A 25,318-nucleotide genomic window follows, 5' to 3' on the forward strand; every position below is an offset into this window, starting at 1 on the left:
CTAGAATAGTCATTTACCACATTAGCAATGTATAGAGTGTATTTCTTTCAAGTTAAGACTAGTTTAAAGTTATCTTCATTGCAAAGTACAGTGCTTTTCCTTCAAAAATAAGGACATTTCAATGTGACCCCAAACTTATATATGTTTTTTTCTTTCTTTATTATGCATTTTCGGCCGGTGCGACTTATACTCCGGTGCGACTTATGCTCCGAAAAATACGGTACATACTATGCAAATATTTAAAAAAGTAAGCTTTTAGTACTTTTTTTTGCTTGTTTGTTTGTTTTTTTGTTTGTAAGTTGATAATCATTAAAACAATGCCTAATGAGTTATGGACAAGAAGTTGCTAAGTTCCTTCCCCGTGCCCATACCCAGTGGCGTTTGGTCCTAAAAGCGCCGAAACGTGGTGAACGCCTAGCCACACTGCAGTGCTGCTTTTCTTTTGCCTTTTTTTAATGTCTTTCAGGCTTGTGCCGCACCTGTGTGTGGTGAATGTGTCTCAAACATCCGGCTAAATGATGTGCTTGACGTAAATGCAAGTTGCATTAGCGCCACTCGCTGTTTGATTGATGGCCACCTGATGTTATTAAAAGAAACAAAACAAAAAACACTTGTCAAGCTTATCTTGTATCCATATGTGTAATAATACTAATCATAACAATTATTTTTGACATTTTTTCGCTTGCTTTGGGAGCCTAATCTTTGTGAATTCTTGATTTCAGCAGTTAAGTTGTCACATGATGTAAGCGCTACATTTGTTTTATGGTTCATTTCATATACACTACCGTTCAAAAGTTTGGGGTCACATTGAAATGTCCTTATTTTTGAAGGAAAAGCACTGTACTTTTCAATGACGATAACTTTAAACTAGTCTTTTCGCACAAGAAATTAAAAAAAAAAAAATAAATAAATAAATAAATTATTTTTTATTTTTTTTCTATATGAAATCAACATAAAAAACACAATATATACATTATATATCAATATAGATCAATAAAGTCTGCAGGGATACAGTCCGTAAGCACACATGATTGTATTTATTTATGTAAAAAAAAAAAATATTTTTTTTTTTTTTTTTTTTTTTTTAAATACACCCCCAACCCCTCCCCACCCCCCACCGGTCCGTGGGACAAATTTTCAAGCGTTGACCGGTCCGCAGCTACAAAAAGGTTGGGGACCACTGCTCTATACATTGCTAATGTGGTAAATGACTATTCTAGCTGCAAATGTCTGGTTTTTGGTGCAATATCTACGTAGGTGTATAGAGGCCCATTTCCAGCAACTATCACTCCGGTGTTCTAATGGTACAATGTGTTTGCTCATTGGCTCAGAAGGCTAATTGATGATTAGAAAACCCTTGTGCCATCATGTTCACACATCTGGAAACAGTTTAGCTCGTTACAGAAGCTACAAAACGGACCTTCCTTTGAGCGGATTGAGTTTCTGGAGCATCACATTTGTGGGGTCAATTATGGCCAGAAAAAGAGAACTTTCATCTGAAACTCCACAGTCTATTCTTGTTCTTAGAAATGAAGGCTATTCCACAAAATTGTTTGGGTGACCCCCAAACTTTTGAACGGTAGTGTATATCTGCTTACTTTGTCTTTTAACATGTTCTATCTACACTTCTGAAATCTTCTAAAATGTAATAATCACTCATTCTTCTGTTGTTTGATACTTTACATTAGTTTTGGATGATACCACAAATTTGAGTATCAATCAATGGGTGGTGGATCGGTACTTTTCAGAGGCGGTATAGTACGGAATATGATTCATTAGTATTGCGGTACTATACTAATACCGATATACCGTACAACCCTAGTTAGACGTGGGAACAGATGAATTAATTCCTCATAATTTGTAAAGAGGAACATCCATTACAAATACAAATTGAAAGTTCATTACCTGGAAAAATAAACTGCTGTTTGTACTTGAAGTAACTGGACGCTGCACAGACAAAAGACAAATTGTATGTCATTAAAAAATGTAAACATGGTGAGTTTTTCCATTCATATAATTGTAATATAGTTTGTGCCCCACCTGTCAAGTTGAACTGTTTTTGTTGCCGGGCGGACTGCGGGGAGGGGTGCAGCGGCGACGGGGGCGTGGCGCTGCTGGGCAGGGGCGGGGCCGGAGACGAGGGTGTGGAGGAGGTGGTGGACGACGGATTGCTGCTGGAGTCCGGCTGGTACGGGACCGGGATGTGGTCCTGAGGAGAAGAGAGAGCTCATTTGTGGCCTCGAGGCTGTAATGTGGGATTGGACGCTTGGCGGTGGATGTACTTCCTTAAAGGCGGCTAACACGTAGAACAGGGGTCACCAACGCGGTGCCCGCGGGTACCAGGTCGCCCGTAAGGACCAGATGAGTAGCCCGCTGGCCTGTTCTAAAAATAGCTCAAATAGCAGCACTTACCAGTGAGCTGCCTCTATTTTTTAAATTGTATTTATTTACTAGCAAGCTGGTCTCGCTTTGCCCGACATTTTTAATTCTAAGAGAGACAAAACTCAAATAGAATTTGAAAATCCAAGAAAATATTTTAAAGACTTGGTCTTCACTTGTTTAAATTTTTTTACTTTGCTTCTTATAACTTTCAGAAAGACAATTTTAGAGAAAAAATACAACCTTAAAAATGATTTTAGGATTTTTAAACACATATACCTTTTTACCTTTTAAATTCCTTTCTCTTCTTTCCTGACAATTTAAATCAATGTTCAAGTAAATTTATTTTTTTTATGGTAAAGAATAATAAATGCATTTTAATTTAATTCTTCATTTTAGCTTCTGTTTTTTCGACAAAGAATATTTGTGAAATATTTCTTCAATCTTATTATGATTAAAATTCAAAAACATTATTCTGGCAAATCTAGAAAATCTGTAGAATCAAATTTGAATCTTATTTCAAAGTCTTTTGAATTTCTTTTAAAAATTTTGTTCTGGAAAATCTAGAAGAAATAATGATTTGCCTTTGTTAGAAATATAGCTTGGTCCAATTTGTTATATATTCTAAATAAATTAAATATATTCTAACAAAGTGTAGATTGGATTTTAACCTATTTAAAACATGTCATCAAAATTCTAAAATTAATCTTAATCAGGAAAAATTACTAATGATGTTCCATAAATTCTTTTTTTAATTTTTTCAAAAAGATTCGAATTAGCTAGTTTTTCTCTTCTTTTTTTCGGTAGACTTTTGAATTTTAAAGAGTCGAAATTGAAGATAAATTATGTTTCAAAATTTAATTGTCATTTGTTTCGTGTTTTCTCCTCTTTTAAACCGTTCAATTAAGTGTAAATATCATTAATTATTAATCATAACATAGAGTTAAAGGTAAATTGAGCAAATTGGCTATTTCTGGCAATTTATTTAAGTGTGTATCAAACTGGTAGCCCTTCGCATTAATCACTACCCAAGAAGTAGCTCTTGGTTTCAAAAAGGTTGGTGACCCCTGACATAGAACATGTCATCATAATGAGCCTCAAAACCATGACTCAACTGCTTCAATTAGCCTAATGTACAGGAAGTACAGTGGAACCTCAATTTACAAACTTAATGGATTCTTGAACAGGGTTCGTACCCATAAAAGTTTGTATATTGAAGCAAATTTTGACATAAAAAACTAATATGAATAATGGATTCCAGTCTCGACATAAGTAGGGATGATGTTCGAAACCGGTTCTCCCGGTTGTCTGATAAGAAAAGAACCGATTCCATGGACTCGAATCCCTTTTTGAGAACCGGTTCCCGTTATCGAGGCCACTATAGTAAAGAAAAAGAGTTGGTTCTTTATTCGAATCCCTGGGAACGAATCCCGTCCCACAGGAAATGCCCTGTGGCACGTCCCAGGAAATGACGTAGCTCAGCCATTAGGCGGCAGACACAGAAAGCAGCAACAACAATGGACCGGAAAAATCGCCTCAAGGCATGGCTTCATTTTACAAAAAAATACGACGAGGAAACGGCTATCTGCAATTATTGCCAGGCTTCGCTCTCATGTAAGGGGGGGGGGGGGGGGAGTACAACAAGCATGTTGAAACATGTTCAGGCTGCAAATAACCTGAAGGTTAGAGAAAGGTCAGAGAAGCAGCGACGAAGCACGCCCTCTTCAACCTGCAGCGCCAATTCCAGTGATAGTGCTGGTGAGTAACTAACGTTAACTGTTGCCGGTTAATTTCCATATCTGCTCACTCGTAGCCTTTAGGCTAAAATAACGTTACCTCGTATGTCAATCCAGGATTGCAGTAATGTTAGCTAGACTATCAACATAAAAAACACAAGATACACTTACAATTAGTGCACCAACCCAAAAAACCTCCCTCCCCCATTCACTCATTCACACAAAAGGGTTGTTTCTTTCTGTTATTAATATTCTGCTTCCTACATTATATATCAATATATATCAATACAGTCTGCAAGGGATACAGTCCGTAAGCACACATGATTGTATTTTTTTATGACAAAAAATAAATAAAATACCATACCATAGGTAACAACAGTCAATATTTAATTTTTTTATTTTATTTTTTTAGGGGGGTAACAACAGTCAATATTTGTTTTTTTTGTTTTTTTTCTTATAAAATAAAAGTGAACTTTTGTTAAACCAAATATTGTGTTTTTTCCCATATAGATCCACTATGGACTGGACTCTCACACTATTATGTTAGATCTACTATGGACTGGACTCTCACACTATTATGTTAGATCCACTATGGACTGGACTCTCACACTATTATGTTAGATCCACTATGGACTGGACTCTCACACTATTATGTTAGATCCACTATGGACTGGACTCTCACACTATTATGTTAGATCCACTATGGACTGGACTCTCACACTATTATGTTAGATCCACTATGGACTGGACTCTCACACTATTATGTTAGATCCACTATGGACTGGACTCTCACACTATTATGTTAGATCCACTATGGACTGGACTCTCTCACTATTATGTTAGATCCACTATGGACTGGACTCTCACAATATTATGTTAGATCCACTATGGACTGGACTCTCACTATTATGTTAGATCCACTATGGACTGGACTCTCACACTATTATGTTAGATCCACTATGGACTGGACTCTCACACTATTATGTTAGATCCACTATGGACTGGACTCTCACACTATTATGTTAGATCCACTATGGACTGGACTCTCACACTATTATATTAGATCCACTATGGACTGGACTCTCTCACTATTATGTTAGATCCACTATGGACTGGACTCTCACAATATTATGTTAGATCCACTATGGACTGGACTCTCACTATTATGTTAGATCCACTATGGACTGGACTCTCACACTATTATGTTAGATCCACTATGGACTGGACTCTCACAATATTATGTTAGATCCACTATGGACTGGACTCTCACTATTATGTTAGATCCACTATGGACTGGACTCTCACAATATTATGTTAGATCCACTATGGACTGGACTCTCACACTATTATGTTAGATCCACTATGGACTGGACTCTCACACTATTATGTTAGATCCACTATGGACTGGACTCTCACTATTATGTTAGATCCACTATGGACTGGACTCTCACAATATTATGTTAGATCCACTATGGACTGGACTCTCACTATTATGTTAGATCCACTATGGACTGGACTCTCACACTATTATGTTAGATCCACTATGGACTGGACTCTCACACTATTATGTTAGATCCACTATGGACTGGACTCTCACAATATTATGCTAGATCCACTCGACGTCCATTGCACCGGTCGCCCAGGGGGGGTTCCCCACATCTGCGGTCCCCTCCAAGGTTTCTCATTGTCCCATTGGGTTGAGTTTTTCCTTGCCCTGATGTGGGATCTGGGCTGAGGATGTAGTTGTGGTTTCTGCAGTCCTTTGAGACACTTGTGATTTAGGGCTATATAAATAAACATTGATTGATTGATTGATTGATTTACTGTGCTAAAGACTTTCCATCGTGTAATTTACAGCCCCAAAGACAACAAATAGCCAATCAGTGTAGTCCTAATTTATAGATGTGGGATGTCTTGAGGTTTACACGGCAACACGGATCACCATGGAAACAGAGCCAATAAGAGATGTTACACCATTGTGGTCGGCGACACTCACCTTGTTGATTCTGTTGGTTTTGGGAAGCGTCTGACTGATGTGCAGGTCGGTGTACCTGAGTGGGTTGTTGATGTCACACGGCACCGACTCGGTCCGCACCAGACGAGCAACTGCAAAGGGAAGCAGAGAAGAAGAAAGACAAAACGGTGCAATTATGAGAATAATAAGGAAGTGTGGGCGTTTGGAATGAAACAAAAGTCTCCTAATAGGTTTTCCCTTAATTATGCTTTATCAGGCATTTACAGTACTGTACTATCTCATGAAAACATAAAGAAGTAAAGTGCACAGAGTAGAAATTAATTAGCGTTATTCACCTTGAGTCATTCCTTGGTGATCTTGGTGGGGGTTTGGAAGGCGGAGAGAGAGAGAGGGTGAGAGGGGGTGGGGGGGGGGGGGGGGGGGGGGTAGAAAGACAAATTAATTTCAGTTGTGAAAGCAGATGATGGAATTTACGTTATTGCGCCACAAGCCCTTGGATTACCAGGCTGATTCAGCTAAAAGTATTTAACTCTGACTACGTCGAATGAGGTGAGGAGTAGCCCGCGATACCGTGTCACGATGCAACTATCATGTAATAACTGAAATAGTGGGGGAAACATCAATAAGAAGACACAAAATCTAGTAAGGAAAATGTGTATTCTTGCATGTTACACACTAAAAAATGTTGGGGTAAAAAATAACCCGATTTTAACCCAACTGCTGGTTCAGAAAAGGACGAACCCCTTACAGTATTTAACTCAACATTTTGGGTTAATTTTTTCAACCCAGCTTTGGCGTTGAATTATTTCACCAAAAAGTTGAGTTATGATAACTTGATGTTGGGTTATTCCCAACCAAATTATTGGGTTGAATTATTTAACACAAAAGTTGAGTTATGCTAACTCAATGTTGGTTGATTCGTAACCCAACTATTGGGTTGAATTTATTTAACGCAAAAGTTGAGTTATGCTAACTCAAAGTTGGTTGATTCATAACCCAACTATTTGGTTGAATTTATTTAACACAAAAGTTGAGTTATGCTAACTCAATGTTGGTTGAGTCATAACCCAACTATTGGGTTGAATTTATTTAACACAAAAGTTGAGTTATTTTGACTCAATGTGGGTTGATTCATAACCCAACTATTGGGATGAATTTATTTAACACAAAAGTTGAGTTATGCTAACTCAATGTGGGTTGATTCATAACCCAACTATTGGGTTGAATTTATTTAACACAAAAGTTGAGTTATGCTAACTCAATGTTGGTTGATTCATAACCCAACTATTTGGTTGAATTTATTTAACACAAAAGTTGAGTTATGCTAACTCAATGTTGGTTGAGTCATAACCCAACTATTGGGTTGAATTTATTTAACACAAAAGTTGAGTTATTTTGACTCAATGTGGGTTGATTCATAACCCAACTATTGGGATGAATTTATTTAACACAAAAGTTGAGTTATTTTGACTCAATGTGGGTTGATTCATAACCCAACTATTGGGTTGAATTTATTTAACACAAAAGTTGAGTTGTGCTAACTCAATGTGGGTTGATTCATAACCCAACTATTGGGTTGAATTTATTTAACACAAAAATTGAGTTATGCGAACTCAATGTTGGTTGATTCATAACCCAACTATTGGGTTGAATTTATTTAACAAAAAGTTGAGTTAATCTAACTCATTGTGGGTTGATTCATAACCCAAATATTGGGTTGAATTTATTTAACACAAAAGTTGAGTTATTCTAACTCAATGTTGGTTGAGTCATAACCCAACTATTGGGTTGAATTTATTTAACACAAAAGTTGAGTTATTCTAACTCAATGTTGGTTGATTCATAACCCAACTATTGGGTTGAATTTATTTAACACAAAAGTTGAGTTATGCTAACTCAATGTGGGTTGATTAATAACCCAACTATTGGGTTGAATTTATTTAACACAAAAGATGAGTTATGCTAACTCAATGTGGGTTGATTCATAACCCAACTATTGGGTTGAATTTATTTAACGCAAAAGTTGAGTTATGCTAACTCAATGTTGGTTTATTCATAACCCAACTATTGGGTTGAATTTATTTAACACAAAAGTTGAGTAATGCTAACTCAATGTTGGTTGATTCATAACCCAACTATTGGGTTGAATTTATTTAACACAAAAGTTGAGTTATTCTACCTCAATGTTGGTTGATTCATAACCCAACTATTGGGTTGAATGTATTTAACACAAAAGTTGAGTTATTCTACCTCAATGTTGGTTGATTCATAACCGAACTATTGAGTTGAATTTATTTAACACAAAAGTTGAGTTATTCTAACTTAATGTTGGTTGATTCATAACCCGGTTGATATCGGAATCGGTAATTAAGAGTTGGACAATATCGGAATATCGGATATCGGCAAAAAAAGCCATTATCGGACATCTCTAATCATGTGGGTTTTTTTTTTTTACATACGTAGTAGCATCATCTACAAAGAATTGCTATTGCGACATCTAGTGGACACATTTAGAACAGCGGTTTCTTTCATTCAAAAATTTTGGCTCATTTTTATACTTAGCAAACTCATCCCGCGAGGGCCGGCTAAAACCTGTTCGCGGGCCGTACGTTTGACACCCCTGCAGCAGGGTTTACTGAAAGCACTTTTTAAATCGTCTAAATTGGACAACACTCTTCTAATACACGGTTGTAGGTCCTCAAAAACATGTTCAAAATACAGCAAGTAAAAAAATATAATAAGGATTTTTTTAAGTAATTTCACTGCAAAAAGTCAGTGTTCAAAAACAAGAAAAAAAAATACAAAAATGAGGGGTATTTTATTTGAACTAAGCAAAATTATCTGCCAATAAAACAAGAAAATTCGGCTTGTCAAGACTTTCCAAAACAAGTAAACTTAGCTAACCTAAAATAGCTTAAAATAAGTATATTCTCACTAATAACAAGTGCACTTTTCTTGGTAGAAAAAAAAGAGACCTCTTTGCTCAATATATTGAAAAATATTCTTAAATGAAGTAAATGCTAGTGCCATTATCTTGACATAATGATATGCGCTCGGCATTACATTTCTTCAAACCAGCAAACTTACACTAAAAACTAATTTATTGAGTTTGAGTTTTAAGTTTGAGTTTGAGTTTATTTCAAACATGCAAGCATACAACATGATACATCACAATTTCCAATTCCTCTTTTCAACATGTTCGAAAAGGAGTAGGAAGAAGCAGAGCTTATTTAATTATACCCCTTTTCTTTACATAACAGTTGCAAAACTTTTTGTTCACTTCCTGTTCACAATTTATTCACAATAAACTCCATAAGTAATCACAATAAAAATAAATAAATAAATATTAGTAAGAATTCGATAATAATAATTGTTCTTAATGGAAAGGCAACAAGGCAAGCGCTTGTTACTCTCGGGGTCTCCTAGCCGCTCAGGCAAATCATATGGTCTAAAAATGCATTTTTCCATGGATAACATGACATCATCGCGCCAAGTGTGTGCTCATTTAGTGTGCATATATACAGCCCGGCCCCCGGCCAAGTTTTTTTAAATTGTAATTTTGAAAAATGTATCTGAATGTGCATGAACTATTTATGTTCAAAATTGTTAGAAATGTTAAATGTTTAAAAATTAACTGTCAGTTTACTGTACTGTGCCAACTGTACTACTATATGAGTACGTGTTTTCTATTGTTTCATTGAAAATAAAACAGCAAAGTCCATTTGGCTGTCATCTGTTTTAATTATGAGACACAATTGTGTCAAAATCATGATTTTTTTTTTTTTGTTTCATGCTTGAAGCATACTTGCCAACCCTCCCGTTTTTAGCGGGAGAATCCCGGTATTCAGCGCCTCTCCCGACAACCTCCCGGCAGAGATTTTCTCCCGACAAACTCCCGGTATTCAGCCGGAGCTGGAGGCCACGCCCCCTCCAGCTCAATGCGGACCTGAGACTGAGTGGGGACAGCCTGTTCTCACGTCCGCTTTCCCACAATATAAACAGCTTGCCCGCCCAATGACGTCATAACATCTAGGGCTTTTAGAGAGTAGAGTGCACAACTGCGCACACAACAAGGAGACGAAGCAGAAGAACGAGGAAATAACAGACATGGCGACGCCGTCGACGAGCAAGATGAAGAAATACGCTTGCAAGTTCCAAAACGAATGGAAACAAGAATTTCAGTTCATCCAGGACAGTTCGAAGGGGAAGGTGTATGTTGCCAGTAAATTTTGTAGAACAGACTTCTCCATTGAACACGGTGGCCGAAATGATATACTCATCATGAACGGAGAAGTTAAACAGGACAATACTGCCATCTAATGGATAGCCACCGGAACACTGAAATTCAAGTACCGTATTTCCTTGAATTGCCGCCGGGAATATAGTATTCGCCTGCCTAGAATTGCAGCCGGGTCAAACTCATTTCGCAAAATAATTAGCGCATGCTTGGCACTTCCGCCGGGTCAAATATGAGTCATTAAATGACTTCCGCCTCCTGGTGGTAGAGGGCGCTAGTGATCCTTCTTGCGACTACCAGTACTGCAGAAGACCGGTACTGCAGAAGAAGACAACACGCAGCAAGAGTGAGCAGCGATCGTTTGCTTGCACTTTTACCATGGAGGATTACATATCTAAAATAAAACCGTTTTCTAAACTGGACTTTCAATCGAAGCAGGAGGTAATAATTAAAGGAATATCTCCAGAGACTTTTAAAACTGAAGAAAGATAAGGAAGACTGCCTTTGATTAGAAGCAGCCGCAAATAGACATCATTTATAAGTAAAGGTAAGACCATAATAACGTTTTTTTTTTTAATTAAATGCGCTTTTGATGATAAGGTAAGCGCCGGAGTGAGAAGAGGTTTTAAAATAGTTAGCGCATGCTTGCCCATCCCGCATGCTTTTGGTAAGCGCAGGAGTGAGAAGAGGTTTTAAATTAATAAGCGCCCCTGCGGCTATTCAAGGAAATGCGGTATTTCTTTTATTTATATGTAAATAAAATAAATAAATAAATATATATATATATATATATATATATATATATATATATATATATATATATATATATATATATATATATATATATATATATATATATATATATATATATAGCTAGAATTCACTGAAAGTCAAGTATTTCATACATATATATATATATATATATATATATATATATATATATATATATATATATATATATATATATATATATATATATATATATATAAATATATATATATATATATATATATATATAAATATATATGAAATACTCGAGTTGGTGAATTCTAGCTGTAAATAACCACGCCCCCCCCCCCCAACCCCCCACCTCCCGATATTGGAGGTCTCAAGGTTGGCAAGTATGGCTTGAAGTAAGAAATGATTACTTTAAAAAAGCAGTTTTATACTTGTGAGTGTTGATGACACAGCTTTGCAACAGTTGATATTCTAGTTTCAAGCATGTTTTACTCAATATAGCTCATCACATCTCAGCAACAAGCTGTAATATCTTACTGAGATCATTTAGGACCCAAACACTTAAAACAAGTAAAACACTAACATAAAATCTGCTTAGTGAGAAGAATTATCTTATCAGGCAGAAAATAAGCAAATATCACCCTTATTTGACATATTTCATCTTACTTAGATTTCAGTTCCTGCAGTTTACCTTTGAAAGACTCTCTGCCGCCTCGTTGTATGATGAGTAAATGGCAGGGCGGGGCTTCTTTGGTGCATTTGTTGTGGCACTTCAGCCTGCGTGTGCACACACACACACGCACACGCACACGCACACACACACACACACACACACACACACACACACACACACACACACACACACACACACGATTGCGTAAAGTTACATTGCTTATGTTTGATTGTGGACATTCATGGCCGTGTTACGTACTTGCAGTTTTTACATTTGAGTCCAAACAACATTCCCTTCCCACACACGGTGCACGTCTGTGACATCCAGTACTTTGTGGAAAACCTGCAGGCAGAAGAAGAAGAAGAAGAAGTAAGAATGGTGGAGGACGTGACATTTGCGGGCGTCGCGAGTCAATCCGAGCAACCTTAACGTGGATGGTGTGACCTTTTCAACCCGCTGGAAAACATCTTCTCACTTACTGGAGGAACGCCGCGTTGCTAGCGGGCTCTAAAAGTCCACTAATTAACTTGTGTCTGTTTGGCTTTTTCTTTGTCTTGTTGTTGTTCCTACACAACTCGAAAAGAAGCCTCAACAAGGACCAAAATGAACTAAGTGCTGAACTTCTGGGTGGGTGCCATGGTGTCCTGGGCATGGCGTTAAAGTGCATCCGGCAGTGGAGGCTCCTCTATGGGGTCTTGGGGCACTAGGAGGTTAAGCCCTTGACTACTGTTACCCAAGGTGGTCCTTGGCAAAGGCCTAGTACCTGACTGCCCCCCTGACTCCTCCACTTGGGGCAAGATCTCCTCCCCAACCCGGAGATGGCACTCCACCCTTTTCCGGGCGAGAACCATGGACTCGAACTTGGAGGTGCTGATTCTCATCCCAGTCGCTTCACACTCGGCATGCGAACCGATCCAAGTGAGAGGGGCCGAGCCCAACTCCTGAAAAACTACCCCACACCATCATTCCTCCTCTTCCAAATTTCACATTGGGCACAATGCAGTCCGACATGTACCAATCTCCTGGCAACCTCCAAACCCAGAACATTAAAATGTGACTTTAAGGTTTTACTACTTACGTATAAAATACTACACGGTCTAGATCCAGCCTATCTTGCCCATTGTATTGTACCATATGTCCCGACAAGAAAGCTGCGTTCAAAGAACTCCGGCTTCTTAGTGATTCCCAAAGTCTGCGGGCTATAGAGCGTTTTCTATTGGGGCTCCAGTACTCTGGAATGCCCTCCCGGTAACAGTTAGAGATGCTACCTCAGTAGAAGCATTTAAGTCCCATCTTAAAACTCATTTGTATACTCTAGCCTTTAAATAGACCCCCTTTTTACACCAGTTGATCTGCCTTTTATTTTATTTTCTCCTCTGCCCCTCTCTCCCTTGTGGAGGGGGAGGGACACAGGTCCGGTGGCCATGGATGAAGTGCTGGCTGTCCAGAGTCGGGACCCGGGGTGGACCACTAGCCTGTGCATCGGTTGGGGACATCTCTGCGCTACTGACCCGTCTCCACTCGGGATGGTCTCCTGCTGGCCCCACTATGGACTGGACTCTCTCACTATTATGTTAGATCCACTATGGACTGGACTCTCACTATTATGTTAGATCCACTATGGACTGGACTCTCACAATATTATGTTAGATCCACTATGGACTGGACTCTCACTATTATGTTAGATCCACTATGGACTGGACTCTCACACTATTATGTTAGAGCCACTATGGACTGGACTCTCACACTATTATGTTAGATCCACTATGGACTGGACTATCACAATATTATGTTGGATCCACTATGGACTGGACTCTCACACTATTATGTTAGATCCACTATCGACTGGACTCTCACACTATTATGTTAGAGCCACTATGGACTGGACTCTCACACTATTATGTTAGATCCACTATGGACTGGACTATCACAATATTATGTTGGATCCACTATGGACTGGACTCTCACTATTATGTTAGATCCACTATGGACTGGACTCTCACTATTATGTTAGATCCACTATGGACTGGACTCTCACTATGATGTTAGATCCACTATGGACTGGACTCTCACTATTATGTTAGATCCACTATGGACTGGACTCTCACTATTATGTTAGATCCACTATGGACTGGACTCTCACTATTATGTTAGATCCACTATGGACTGGACTCTCACACTATTATGTTAGATCCACTATGGACTAGACTCTCACTATTATGTTAGATCCACTATGGACTGGACTCTCACACTATTATGTTAGATCCACTATGGACTGGACTCTCACTATTATGTTAGATCCACTATGGACTGGACTCTCACAATATTATGTCAGATCCACTCGACATCCATTGCTTTCGGTCTCCCCTAGAGGGGGGGGGGGGGGGTTACCCACATCTGCGGTCCTCTCCAAGGTTTCTCATAGTCATTCACATCGACATCCCACTGGGTTGTGAGTTTTTCCTTGCCCTTATGTGGGCTCTGAACCGAGGATGTCGTTGTGGCTTGTGCAGCCCTTTGAGACACTTGTGATTTAGGGCTATATAAATAAACATTGATTGATTGATTGATTGATTGATTGTACACACCTGTGGCCGGGCCAAGTGATTAGGACACCTGATTCTGATCATTTGGATGAGTGGCCAAATACTTTTGTCAATATAGTGTGTTTCCTCCGCAAGTTCCAGCGTATTCCACCACCTCAAACATTCTTCCCTCGACAGTGAGCGTGCGCTGCTAAAACTCCGCCGCCTCCCCAATAAACAAAAGCCTGAAAACGACCAATTTGGAGCGCGCTCAGACGGAGCGGCTGTACTCACGGGCAGGCCGCCTGGTTAGCGCGCGGCGGCCGCCTGGCTAATGGCAGGTGACTAATGCGGTCTGACAGAACCCAAATCTCTTTATTAATGAGTCGGCGCTGCCGTGACTGACGCCTGGTGGCCTCCGCTGTCTCGGATGAACGACGGCGTGGCATCAAGGGTGAACCCGGCGCCAGGAAAAGCCCCCGCGGCTCGCGCTGAAATACACTCACAGACTTATCTTAACAATGTGTCAACACGGGGACGGCCATTCCTCTCTGAAAACCTGCCTTAATCCTCCAATAACAGCTTGATAGATTACATTTGGACGCGGCGAGAGGGTTCGCTTTGCCACTTTGCAGACTTTCTTTGCCCGTTTCAAGTAAAAAAATTGTTTTCAATATTTTAAACAGCACAATAAAATAAAGGCCAATTAATGTATTAATTTAATGTTGTAGTTATATTTAAAACATTTTTTTATATATTAATAATTAGATGTTAATTTGAGCAGTGAATACCAAAGTCTTATGGAGCCTCCTGTTACCCTCATGGAGTCAATAAAATGCTGAAAACAATTATTAAAAAATAGTTTTCAATATTTTAAACAGCACAATAAAATAAAGGCCAATTAACGCATGAATTTAATTTTTTTTGTTATATTTAAACATGTTTTATTTATTAATAATTAGATATTAATTTGAGCAGTGAATACCAAAGTCTTATGGAGCCTCCTGTTACCCACATTGGAGTCAGTAAAATGCTGAAAAAAATTATTAAAAAATAGTTTTCAATATATTTTAAACAGCACAATAAAATAAAGGCCAATTAACCCATTAATTTAATGTTTTAGTTGTATTTAAACATGTTTTATTTATTCATATTTAGATGTTAATTTGAGCAGTGAATAATACCAAAGTATTATTGAGCCTCCTGTTACCCTCTTTGGAGTCAATAAAATGCTGAATTTTTTTTTTAATAAAAAAAATAGTTTTCAATACTTTAAACAGCACAATAAAATAAAGGCCAATTAATGTATTAATTTAATGTTGTAGTTATATTTAAACGTGTTTTATTTATTAATAATTAGATATTAATTTGAGCAGTGAATACCAAAGTCTTATGGAGCCTCCTGTTACCCTCATTGGAGTCAATAAAATGCTGAAAAAAATTATTAAAAAATAGTTTTCAATATTTTAAACAGCACAATAAAATAAAGGCCAATTAACGCATTAATTTAATGTTTTAGTTATATTTAAACATGTTTTATTTATTCATATTTAGATGTTAATTTGAGCAGTGAATACCAAAGTATTATTGAGCCTCTTGTTACCCTCATTGGAGTCAATAAAATACTGACATTTTTTTATTAAAAAATTGTTTTACACAATATTTTAAACAGCACAATAAAACAAAGGCCAATTAATATATTCATTTAATGTTGTAGTTATATTTAAACATGTTTTATTTATTAATAATTAGATATTAATTTGAGCAGTGAATACCAAAGTCTTATGGAACCTCCTGTTACCCTCATTGGAGTCAATAAAATGCTGAAAAAAATTAAAATGTTTTTTTCAATATTTTAAACAGCACAATAAAATAAAGGCCAATTAACCCATTCATTTAATGTTTTAGTTATATTTAAACATGTTTTATTTATTCATATGTAGATGTTAATTTGAGCAGTGAATAATACCAAAGTATTATTGAGCCTCCTGTTACCCTCTTTGGAGTCAATAAAATGCTGAAAAAAAATGTATAAAAAAAATTGTTTTCAATATTTTAAACAGCACAATAAAATAAAGGCCGATTATAGTATTAATTTAATGTTGTAGTTATATTTAAACATGTTTTATTCATTAATAATTAGATATTAATTTGAGCAGTGAATACCAAAGTCTTATGGAGCCTCCTGTTACCCTCATTGCAGTCAATAAAATGCTGAAAAAAATTATTACAATTTATTTTTCAATATTTTAAACAGCACAATAAAATAAAGGCCAATTAACGCATTAATTTAATGTTTTAGTTATAATTAAACATGTTTTATTTATTCATATTTAGATGTTAATTTGAGCAGTGAATAATACCAAAGTATTATTGAGCCTCCTGTTACCCTCTTTGGAGTCAATAAAATGCTGAAAAAAATTATTAAAAAATAGTTTTCAATATTTTAAACAGCACAATAAAATAAAGGCCAATTAACACATTAATTTAATGTTGTAGTTATATTTAAACGTGTTTTATTTATTAATAATTAGATATTAATTTGAGCAGTGAATACCAAAGTCTTATGGAGCCTCCTGTTACCCTCATTGGAGTCAATAAAATGCTGAAAAAAATTATTAAAAAATAGTTTTCAATATTTTGAACAGCACAATAAAATAAAGGCCAATTAACGCATGAATTAAAATTGTTTTGTTATATTTAAACATGTTTTATTTATTAATATTTAGATGTTAATTTGAGCAGTGAATACCAAAGTCTTATGGAGCCTCCTGTTACCCTCATTGGAGTCAATAAAATGCTGAAAAAAATTATTAAAAAATAGTTTTCAATATTTTAAACAGCACAGTAAAATAAAGGCCAATTAACGCATTAATTTAATGTTTTACTTATATTTAAACATGTTTTATTTATTCATATTTAGATGTTAATTTGAGCAGTGAATACCAAAGTATTATTGAGCCTCCAGTTACCCTCATTAGAGTTAATAAAATGCTTTTAAAAAATTATTTTAAAAATGTTTAAATTTCTTTAAACAGCACAATAAAATAAAGGCCAATTAACACATTAATTTAATGTTGTAGTTATATTTAAACATGTTTTATTTATTCATATGTAGATGTTAATTTGAGCAGTGAATACCAAAGTATTATTGAGCCTCTTATTACCCTCATTGGAGTCAATAAAATGCTGACATTTTTTTGTTAAAAAATTGTTTTCAATATTTTAAACAGCACAATAAAACAAAGGCCAATTAATATATTCATTTAATGTTGTAGTTATATTTAAGCATGTTTTATTTATTAATAATTAGATATTAATTTGAGCAGTGAATACCAAAGGCTTATGGAGCCTCCTGTTACCCTCATTGGAGTCAATAAAATGCGGGAAAAAAATTTATTAAAAAAATGTTTTCAATATTTTAAACAGCACAATAAAATAAAGGCCAATTAACGCATTAATTTAATGTTTTAGTTATATTTAAACATGTTTTATTTATTCATATTTAGATGTTAATTTGAGCAGTGAATACCAAAGTATTATTGAGCCTCTTGTTACCCTCATTGGAGTCAATAAAATACTGACATTTTTTTATTAAAAAATTGTTTTCAATATTTTAAACAGCACAATAAAACAAAGGCCAATTAATATATTAATTTAATGTTGTAGTTAATTTAAACATGTTTTATTTATTAATAATTAGATATTAATTTGAGCAGTGAATACCAAAGTCTTATGGAGCCTCCTGTTACCCTCATTGGAGTCAATAAAATGCTGAAAAAAATTATTAAAAGATAGTTTTCAATATTTTAAACAGCACGATAAAATAAAGGCCAACGAACGCATTAATTTAATGTTTTAGTTATATTTAAACATGTTTTATTTATTCATATTTAGATGTTAATTTGAGCAGTGAATACCAAAGTATTATTGAGCCTCCAGTTACCCTCATTGGAGTCAATAAAATACTGATATTTTTTTATTAAAAAATTGTTTTCAATATTTTAAACAGCACAATAAAACAAAGGCCAATTAATATATTCATTTAATGTTGTAGTTATATTTAAACATTTTTTATATATTAATAATTAGATGTTAATTTGAGCAGTGAATACCAAAGTCTTATGGAGCCTCCTGTTACCCTCATGAAGTCAATAAAATGCTAAAAACAATTATTAAAAAATAGTTTTCAATACTTTAAACAGCACAATAAAATAAAGGCCAATTAACGCATTAATTACATTTTTTTTTGTCATATTTAAACATGTTTTATTTATTAATATTTAGATGTTAATTTTAGCAGTGAATACCAAAGTATTATGGAGCCTCCTGTTACACTCATTGGAGTCAATAAAATGTTGAAAACAATGATTAAAAAATAGTTTTCAATATTTTAAACAGCACAATAAAATAAAGGCCAATTAACGCATGAATTTAATGTTTTAGTTATATTTAAACATGTTTTATTTATTAATAATTAGATATTTATTTGAGCAGTGAATACCAAAGTCTTATGGAGCCTCCTGTTACCCTCATTGGAGTCAATGAAATGCTGAAAACAATTATTAGAAAATAGTTTTCAATATTTTAAACAGCACAATAAAATAAAGGCCAATTAACCCATTAATTTAATGTTTTAGTTATATTCAAACATGTTTTATTTATTCATATTTAGATGTTAATTTGAGCAGTGAATACCACAGTCTTATGGAGCCTCCTGTTACACTCATTGGAGTCAATAAAATGTTGACAACAATTATTAAAAAATAGTTTTCAATATTTTAAACAGCACAATAAAATAAAGGCAAGTTAACGCATGAATTTAATGTTTTAGTTATATTTAAACATGTTTTATTCATTAATAATTAGATATTAATTTGAGCAGTGAATACCAAAGTCTTATGGAGCCTCCTGTTACCCTCATTGGAGTCAATAAAATGCTGAAAAAAATTATTAAAAAATAGTTTTCAATATTTTAAACAGCACAATAAAATAAAGGCCAATTAACCCATTAATTTAATGTTTTAGTTGTATTTAAACATGTTTTATTTATTCATATTTAGATGTTAATTTGAGCAGTGAATAATACCAAAGTATTATTGAGCCTCCTGTTACCCTCTTTGGAGTCAATAAAATGCTGAATTTTTTTTTTTATAAAAAAAATAGTTTTCAATACTTTAAACAGCACAATAAAATAAAGGCCAATTAATGTATTAATTTAATGTTGTAGTTATATTTAAACGTGTTTTATTTATTAATAATTAGATATTAATTTGAGCAGTGAATACCAAAGTCTTATGGAGCCTCCTGTTACCCTCATTGGAGTCAATAAAATGCTGAAAAAAATTATTAAAAAATAGTTTTCAATATTTTAAACAGCACAATAAAATAAAGGCCAATTAACGCATGAATTTAATGTTTTAGTTATATTTAAACATGTTTTATTTATTAATAATTAGATATTAATTTGGGCAGTGAATACCAAAGTCTTATGGAGCCCTCTGTTACCCTCATTGGAGTCAATAAAATGCTGAAAACAATGATTAAAAAATAGTTTTCAATATTTTAAACAGCACAATAAAATATAGGCCAATTAACGCATGAATTTAATTTTTTTTGTTATATTTAAACATGTTTTATTTATTCATATTTAGATGTTAATTTGAGCAGTGAATAATACCAAAGTATTATTGAGCCTCCTGTTACCCTCTTTGGAGTCAATAAAATGCTGAATTTTTTTTTAATAAAAAAAATTGCTTTCAATATTTTAAACAGCACAATAAAATAAAGGCCAATTATAGTATTAATTTAATGTTGTAGTTATATTTAAACATGTTTTATTTATTAATAATTAGATATTAATTTGAGCAGTGAATACCAAAGTCTTATGGAGCCTCCTGTTACCCTCATTGGAGTCAATAAAATGCTGAAAAAAATTATTAAAAAATAGTTTTCAATATTTTAAACAGCACAATAAAATAAAGGCCAATTAACGCATTAATTTAATGTTTTAGTTATATTTAAACATGTTTTATTTATTCATATTTAGATGTTAATTTGAGCAGTGAATACCAAAGTATTATTGAGCCTCTTGTTACCCTCATTGGAGTCAATAAAATACTGACATTTTTTTATTAAAAAATTGTTTTACACAATATTTTAAACAGCACAATAAAACAAAGGCCAATTAATATATTCATTTAATGTTGTAGTTATATTTAAACATGTTTTATTTATTAATAATTAGATATTAATTTGAGCAGTGAATACCAAAGTCTTATGGAACCTCCTGTTACCCTCATTGGAGTCAATAAAATGCTGAAAAAAATTAAAATGTTTTTTTCAATATTTTAAACAGCACAATAAAATAAAGGCCAATTAACCCATTCATTTAATGTTTTAGTTATATTTAAACATGTTTTATTTATTCATATGTAGATGTTAATTTGAGCAGTGAATAATACCAAAGTATTATTGAGCCTCCTGTTACCCTCTTTGGAGTCAATAAAATGCTGAAAAAAAATGTATAAAAAAAATAGTTTTCAATATTTTAAACAGCACAATAAAATAAAGGCCGATTATAGTATTAATTTAATGTTGTAGTTATATTTAAACATGTTTTATTCATTAATAATTAGATATTAATTTGAGCAGTGAATACCAAAGTCTTATGGAGCCTCCTGTTACCCTCATTGCAGTCAATAAAATGCTGAAAAAAATTATTACAATTTATTTTTCAATATTTTAAACAGCACAATAAAATAAAGGCCAATTAACGCATTAATTTAATGTTTTAGTTATATTTAAACATGTTTTATTTATTCATATTTAGATGTTAATTTGAGCAGTGAATAATACCAAAGTATTATTGAGCCTCCTGTTACCCTCTTTGGAGTCAATAAAATGCTGAAAAAAATTATTAAAAAATAGTTTTCAATATTTTAAACAGCACAATAAAATAAAGGCCAATTAACACATTAATTTAATGTTGTAGTTATATTTAAACGTGTTTTATTTATTAATAATTAGATATTAATTTGAGCAGTGAATACCAAAGTCTTATGGAGCCTCCTGTTACCCTCATTGGAGTCAATAAAATGCTGAAAAAAATTATTAAAATGTTTTTTTCAATATTTTAAACAGCACAATAAAATAAAGGCCAATTAACGCATGAATTAAAATTGTTTTGTTATATTTAAACATGTTTTATTTATTAATATTTAGATGTTAATTTGAGCAGTGAATACCAAAGTCTTATGGAGCCTCCTGTTACCCTCATTGGAGTCAATAAAATGCTGAAAAAAATTATTAAAAAATAGTTTTCAATATTTTAAACAGCACAGTAAAATAAAGGCCAATTAACGCATTAATTTAATGTTTTACTTATATTTAAACATGTTTTATTTATTCATATTTAGATGTTAATTTGAGCAGTGAATACCAAAGTATTATTGAGCCTCCAGTTACCCTCATTAGAGTTAATAAAATGCTTTTAAAAAATTATTTTAAAAATGTTTAAATTTCTTTAAACAGCACAATAAAATAAAGGCCAATTAACACATTAATTTAATGTTGTAGTTATATTTAAACATGTTTTATTTATTCATATGTAGATGTTAATTTGAGCAGTGAATACCAAAGTATTATTGAGCCTCTTATTACCCTCATTGGAGTCAATAAAATGCTGACATTTTTTTGTTAAAAAATTGTTTTCAATATTTTAAACAGCACAATAAAACAAAGGCCAATTAATATATTCATTTAATGTTGTAGTTATATTTAAGCATGTTTTATTTATTAATAATTAGATATTAATTTGAGCAGTGAATACCAAAGGCTTATGGAGCCTCCTGTTACCCTCATTGGAGTCAATAAAATGCGGGAAAAAAATTTATTAAAAAAATGTTTTCAATATTTTAAACAGCACAATAAAATAAAGGCCAATTAACGCATTAATTTAATGTTTTAGTTATATTTAAACATGTTTTATTTATTCATATTTAGATGTTAATTTGAGCAGTGAATACCAAAGTATTATTGAGCCTCTTGTTACCCTCATTGGAGTCAATAAAATACTGACATTTTTTTATTAAAAAATTGTTTTCAATATTTTAAACAGCACAATAAAACAAAGGCCAATTAATATATTAATTTAATGTTGTAGTTAATTTAAACATGTTTTATTTATTAATAATTAGATATTAATTTGAGCAGTGAATACCAAAGTCTTATGGAGCCTCCTGTTACCCTCATTGGAGTCAATAAAATGCTGAAAAAAATTATTAAAAAATAGTTTTCAATATTTTAAACAGCACGATAAAATAAAGGCCAACGAACGCATTAATTTAATGTTTTAGTTATATTTAAACATGTTTTATTTATTCATATTTAGATGTTAATTTGAGCAGTGAATACCAAAGTATTATTGAGCCTCCAGTTACCCTCATTGGAGTCAATAAAATACTGATATTTTTTTATTAAAAAATTGTTTTCAATATTTTAAACAGCACAATAAAACAAAGGCCAATTAATATATTCATTTAATGTTGTAGTTATATTTAAACATGTTTTATTTATTAATAATTAGATATTAATTTGAGCAGTGAATACCAAAGTCTTATGGAGCCTCCTGTTACCCTCATTGGAGTCAATAAAATGCTGAAAAAACTTATTAAAATGTTTTTTTTAATATTTTAAACAGCACAATAAAAAAAAGGCCAATTAACCCATTAATTTAATGTTTTAGTTATATTTAAACATGTTTTATTTATTCATATGTAGATGTTACTTTGAGCAGTGAATAATACCAATGTATTATTGAGCCTCCTGTTACCCTCTTTAGAGTCAATAAAATGCTGAAAAAAATTATTAAAAAATAATTTTCAATATTTTAAACAGCACAATAAAATAAAGGCCAATTAACGCATGAATTTAAATTGTTTTCTTATATTTAAACATGTTTTATTCATTAAAATGTAGATATTAATTTGAGCAGTGAATACCAAAGTCTTATGGAGCCTCCTGTTACCCTCATTGGAGTCAATAAAATGCTGAAAAACATTATTAAAAAATAGTTTTCAATATTTTAAACAGCACAATAAAATAAAGGCCAATTAACGCATTAATTTAATGTTTTAGTTATATTTAAACATGTTTTATTTATTCATATTTAGATGTTAATTTGAGCAGTGAATACCAAAGTATTATTGAGCCTCCAGTTACCCTCATTGGAGTTAATAAAATGCTTTTAAAAAATTATTTTAAAAATGTTTAAATTTTTTTAAACAGCACAATAAAATAAAGGCTAATTAATGCATGAATTAAATTTTTTTTGTTATATTTAAACATGTTTTATTTATTAATATTTAGATGTTAATTTGAGCAGTGAATACCAAAGTCTTATGGAGCCTCCTGTTACCCTCATTGGAGTCAATAAAATGCTGAAAAAAATTATTAAAATGTTTTTTTCAATATTTTAAACAGCACAATAAAATAAAGGCCAATTAACCCATTAATTTAATGTTGTAGTTATATTTAAACATGTTTTATTTATTAATAATTAGATATTAATTTGAGCAGTGAATACCAAAGTCTTATGGAGCCTCCTGTTACCCTCATTGGAGTCAATAAAATGCTGAAAAAAATTATTAATAAGTAGTTGTCAATATTTTAAACAGCACAATAAAATAAAGGCCATTTAACACATTAATTTAATGTTGTAGTTATATTTAAACATGTTTTATTTATTAATAATTAGATATTAATTTGAGCAGTGAATACCAAAGTCTTATGGAGCCTCCTGTTAAAAATGTTTACATTTTTTTAAACAGCACAATAAAATAATGGCCAATTAATGCAATAATTTAATGTTGTAGTTATATTTAAACATGGCGGCGTTTTACACTTAAGATGGCGAGGCAGCGAGGAATGAGGCGTCTCCTCGCCGATGTGCCCCCCTTTCCCAGGCCTACCTGTGTTTTATGGAGTTTCCCAGATCTCTTCGGGGGATCTGCGGGGACCAGCGAGGCACTGAGAGAGTGTCTGTAGGGAGGACACAAAGATGGGGATTGACAACCTTCTTTTCAGCCAACATTCATTAGAAGAGAAGCTTTGGTGGACTTTGAGCCTTGAAAAAATCTTGGATTTATAATCTGTTCGTAAAAGTACAAAAACCCAAAAGCAGTGAAGTTGTCGCGTTGTGTAAATGGTAAATAAAAACAGAATACAATGATTTGCAAATCCTGTTCAACGTATATTCAATTGAATAGACTGCAAAGACAAGATATTTAGGAGGAATTCTTTCCCATTCTTGCTTGATGTACAGCTTAAGTTGTTCAACAGTCCGGGGTCTCCGTTGTGATATTTTAGGCTTCATAATGCGCCACACATTTCCAATGGGAGACAGGTCTGGACTACAGGCAGGCCAGTCTAGTACCTGCACTTTTTTACTACAAAGTCACGCTGTTGTAACATGTGGCTTGGCATTGTCTTGCTGAAATAAGCAGGGGCGTCCATGATAACGATGCTTGGATGGCAACATATGTTGCTCCAAAAGCTGTATGTACCTTTCAGCATTAATGGTGCCTTCACAGATGTGTAAGTTACCCATGTCTTGGGCACTAATACACCCCCATACCATAACAGATGCTGGCTTTTGAACTTTGCGCCTAGAACAATCCGGGTGGTTTTTTTCCTCTTTGTTCCGGAGGACACGACGTCCACAGTTTCCAAAAACAATTTGAAATGTGGACTGGTCAGACCACAGAACACATTCACACTTTGCATCAGTCCATCTTTGATGAGCTCGGGCCTAGCGAAGCCGGCAACGTTTCTGGGTGTTGTTGATAAATAGCTTTCGCTTTGCATAGTAGAGTTTTAAATTGCACTTAAAGATGTAGCGATGAACTGTAGTTACTGATAGTGGTTTTCTGAAGTATTCCCATGTGGTGATATCCTTTACACGCTTTTTGATGCAGTACCGCCTGAGGGATGGAAGGTCACGGGCTTAGCTGCTTACGTGCAGTGATTTCTCCAGATTCTCTGAACCTTTTGATA

The 25,318-nt window shown here is 33.7% G+C and overlaps 1 protein-coding gene across 2 annotated transcripts in view; it reads right to left on the minus strand.

Moving 5' to 3' along the window:
* The window catches only part of ksr2 (kinase suppressor of ras 2), a 248,332-nt gene that overhangs the window by 47,663 nt on the left and 175,351 nt on the right, over positions 1-25,318 (minus strand). For both annotated transcript variants that reach the window (XM_062024470.1, XM_062024469.1), the window contains 7 exons: positions 24,235-24,304; positions 11,997-12,080; positions 11,757-11,842; positions 6,426-6,446; positions 6,112-6,221; positions 2,041-2,209; positions 1,906-1,947 (listed from right to left, as the gene is read on the minus strand). In XM_062024470.1, the coding sequence (XP_061880454.1) occupies positions 1,906-1,947; positions 2,041-2,209; positions 6,112-6,221; positions 6,426-6,446; positions 11,757-11,842; positions 11,997-12,080; positions 24,235-24,304 (582 nt within the window). The remainder of the gene's footprint in view (positions 1-1,905; positions 1,948-2,040; positions 2,210-6,111; positions 6,222-6,425; positions 6,447-11,756; positions 11,843-11,996; positions 12,081-24,234; positions 24,305-25,318) is intronic.

Source organism: Entelurus aequoreus, linkage group LG17, assembly GCF_033978785.1.
Source record: "Entelurus aequoreus isolate RoL-2023_Sb linkage group LG17, RoL_Eaeq_v1.1, whole genome shotgun sequence".
NCBI classification, from domain to species: Eukaryota; Metazoa; Chordata; class Actinopteri; order Syngnathiformes; family Syngnathidae; genus Entelurus; species Entelurus aequoreus.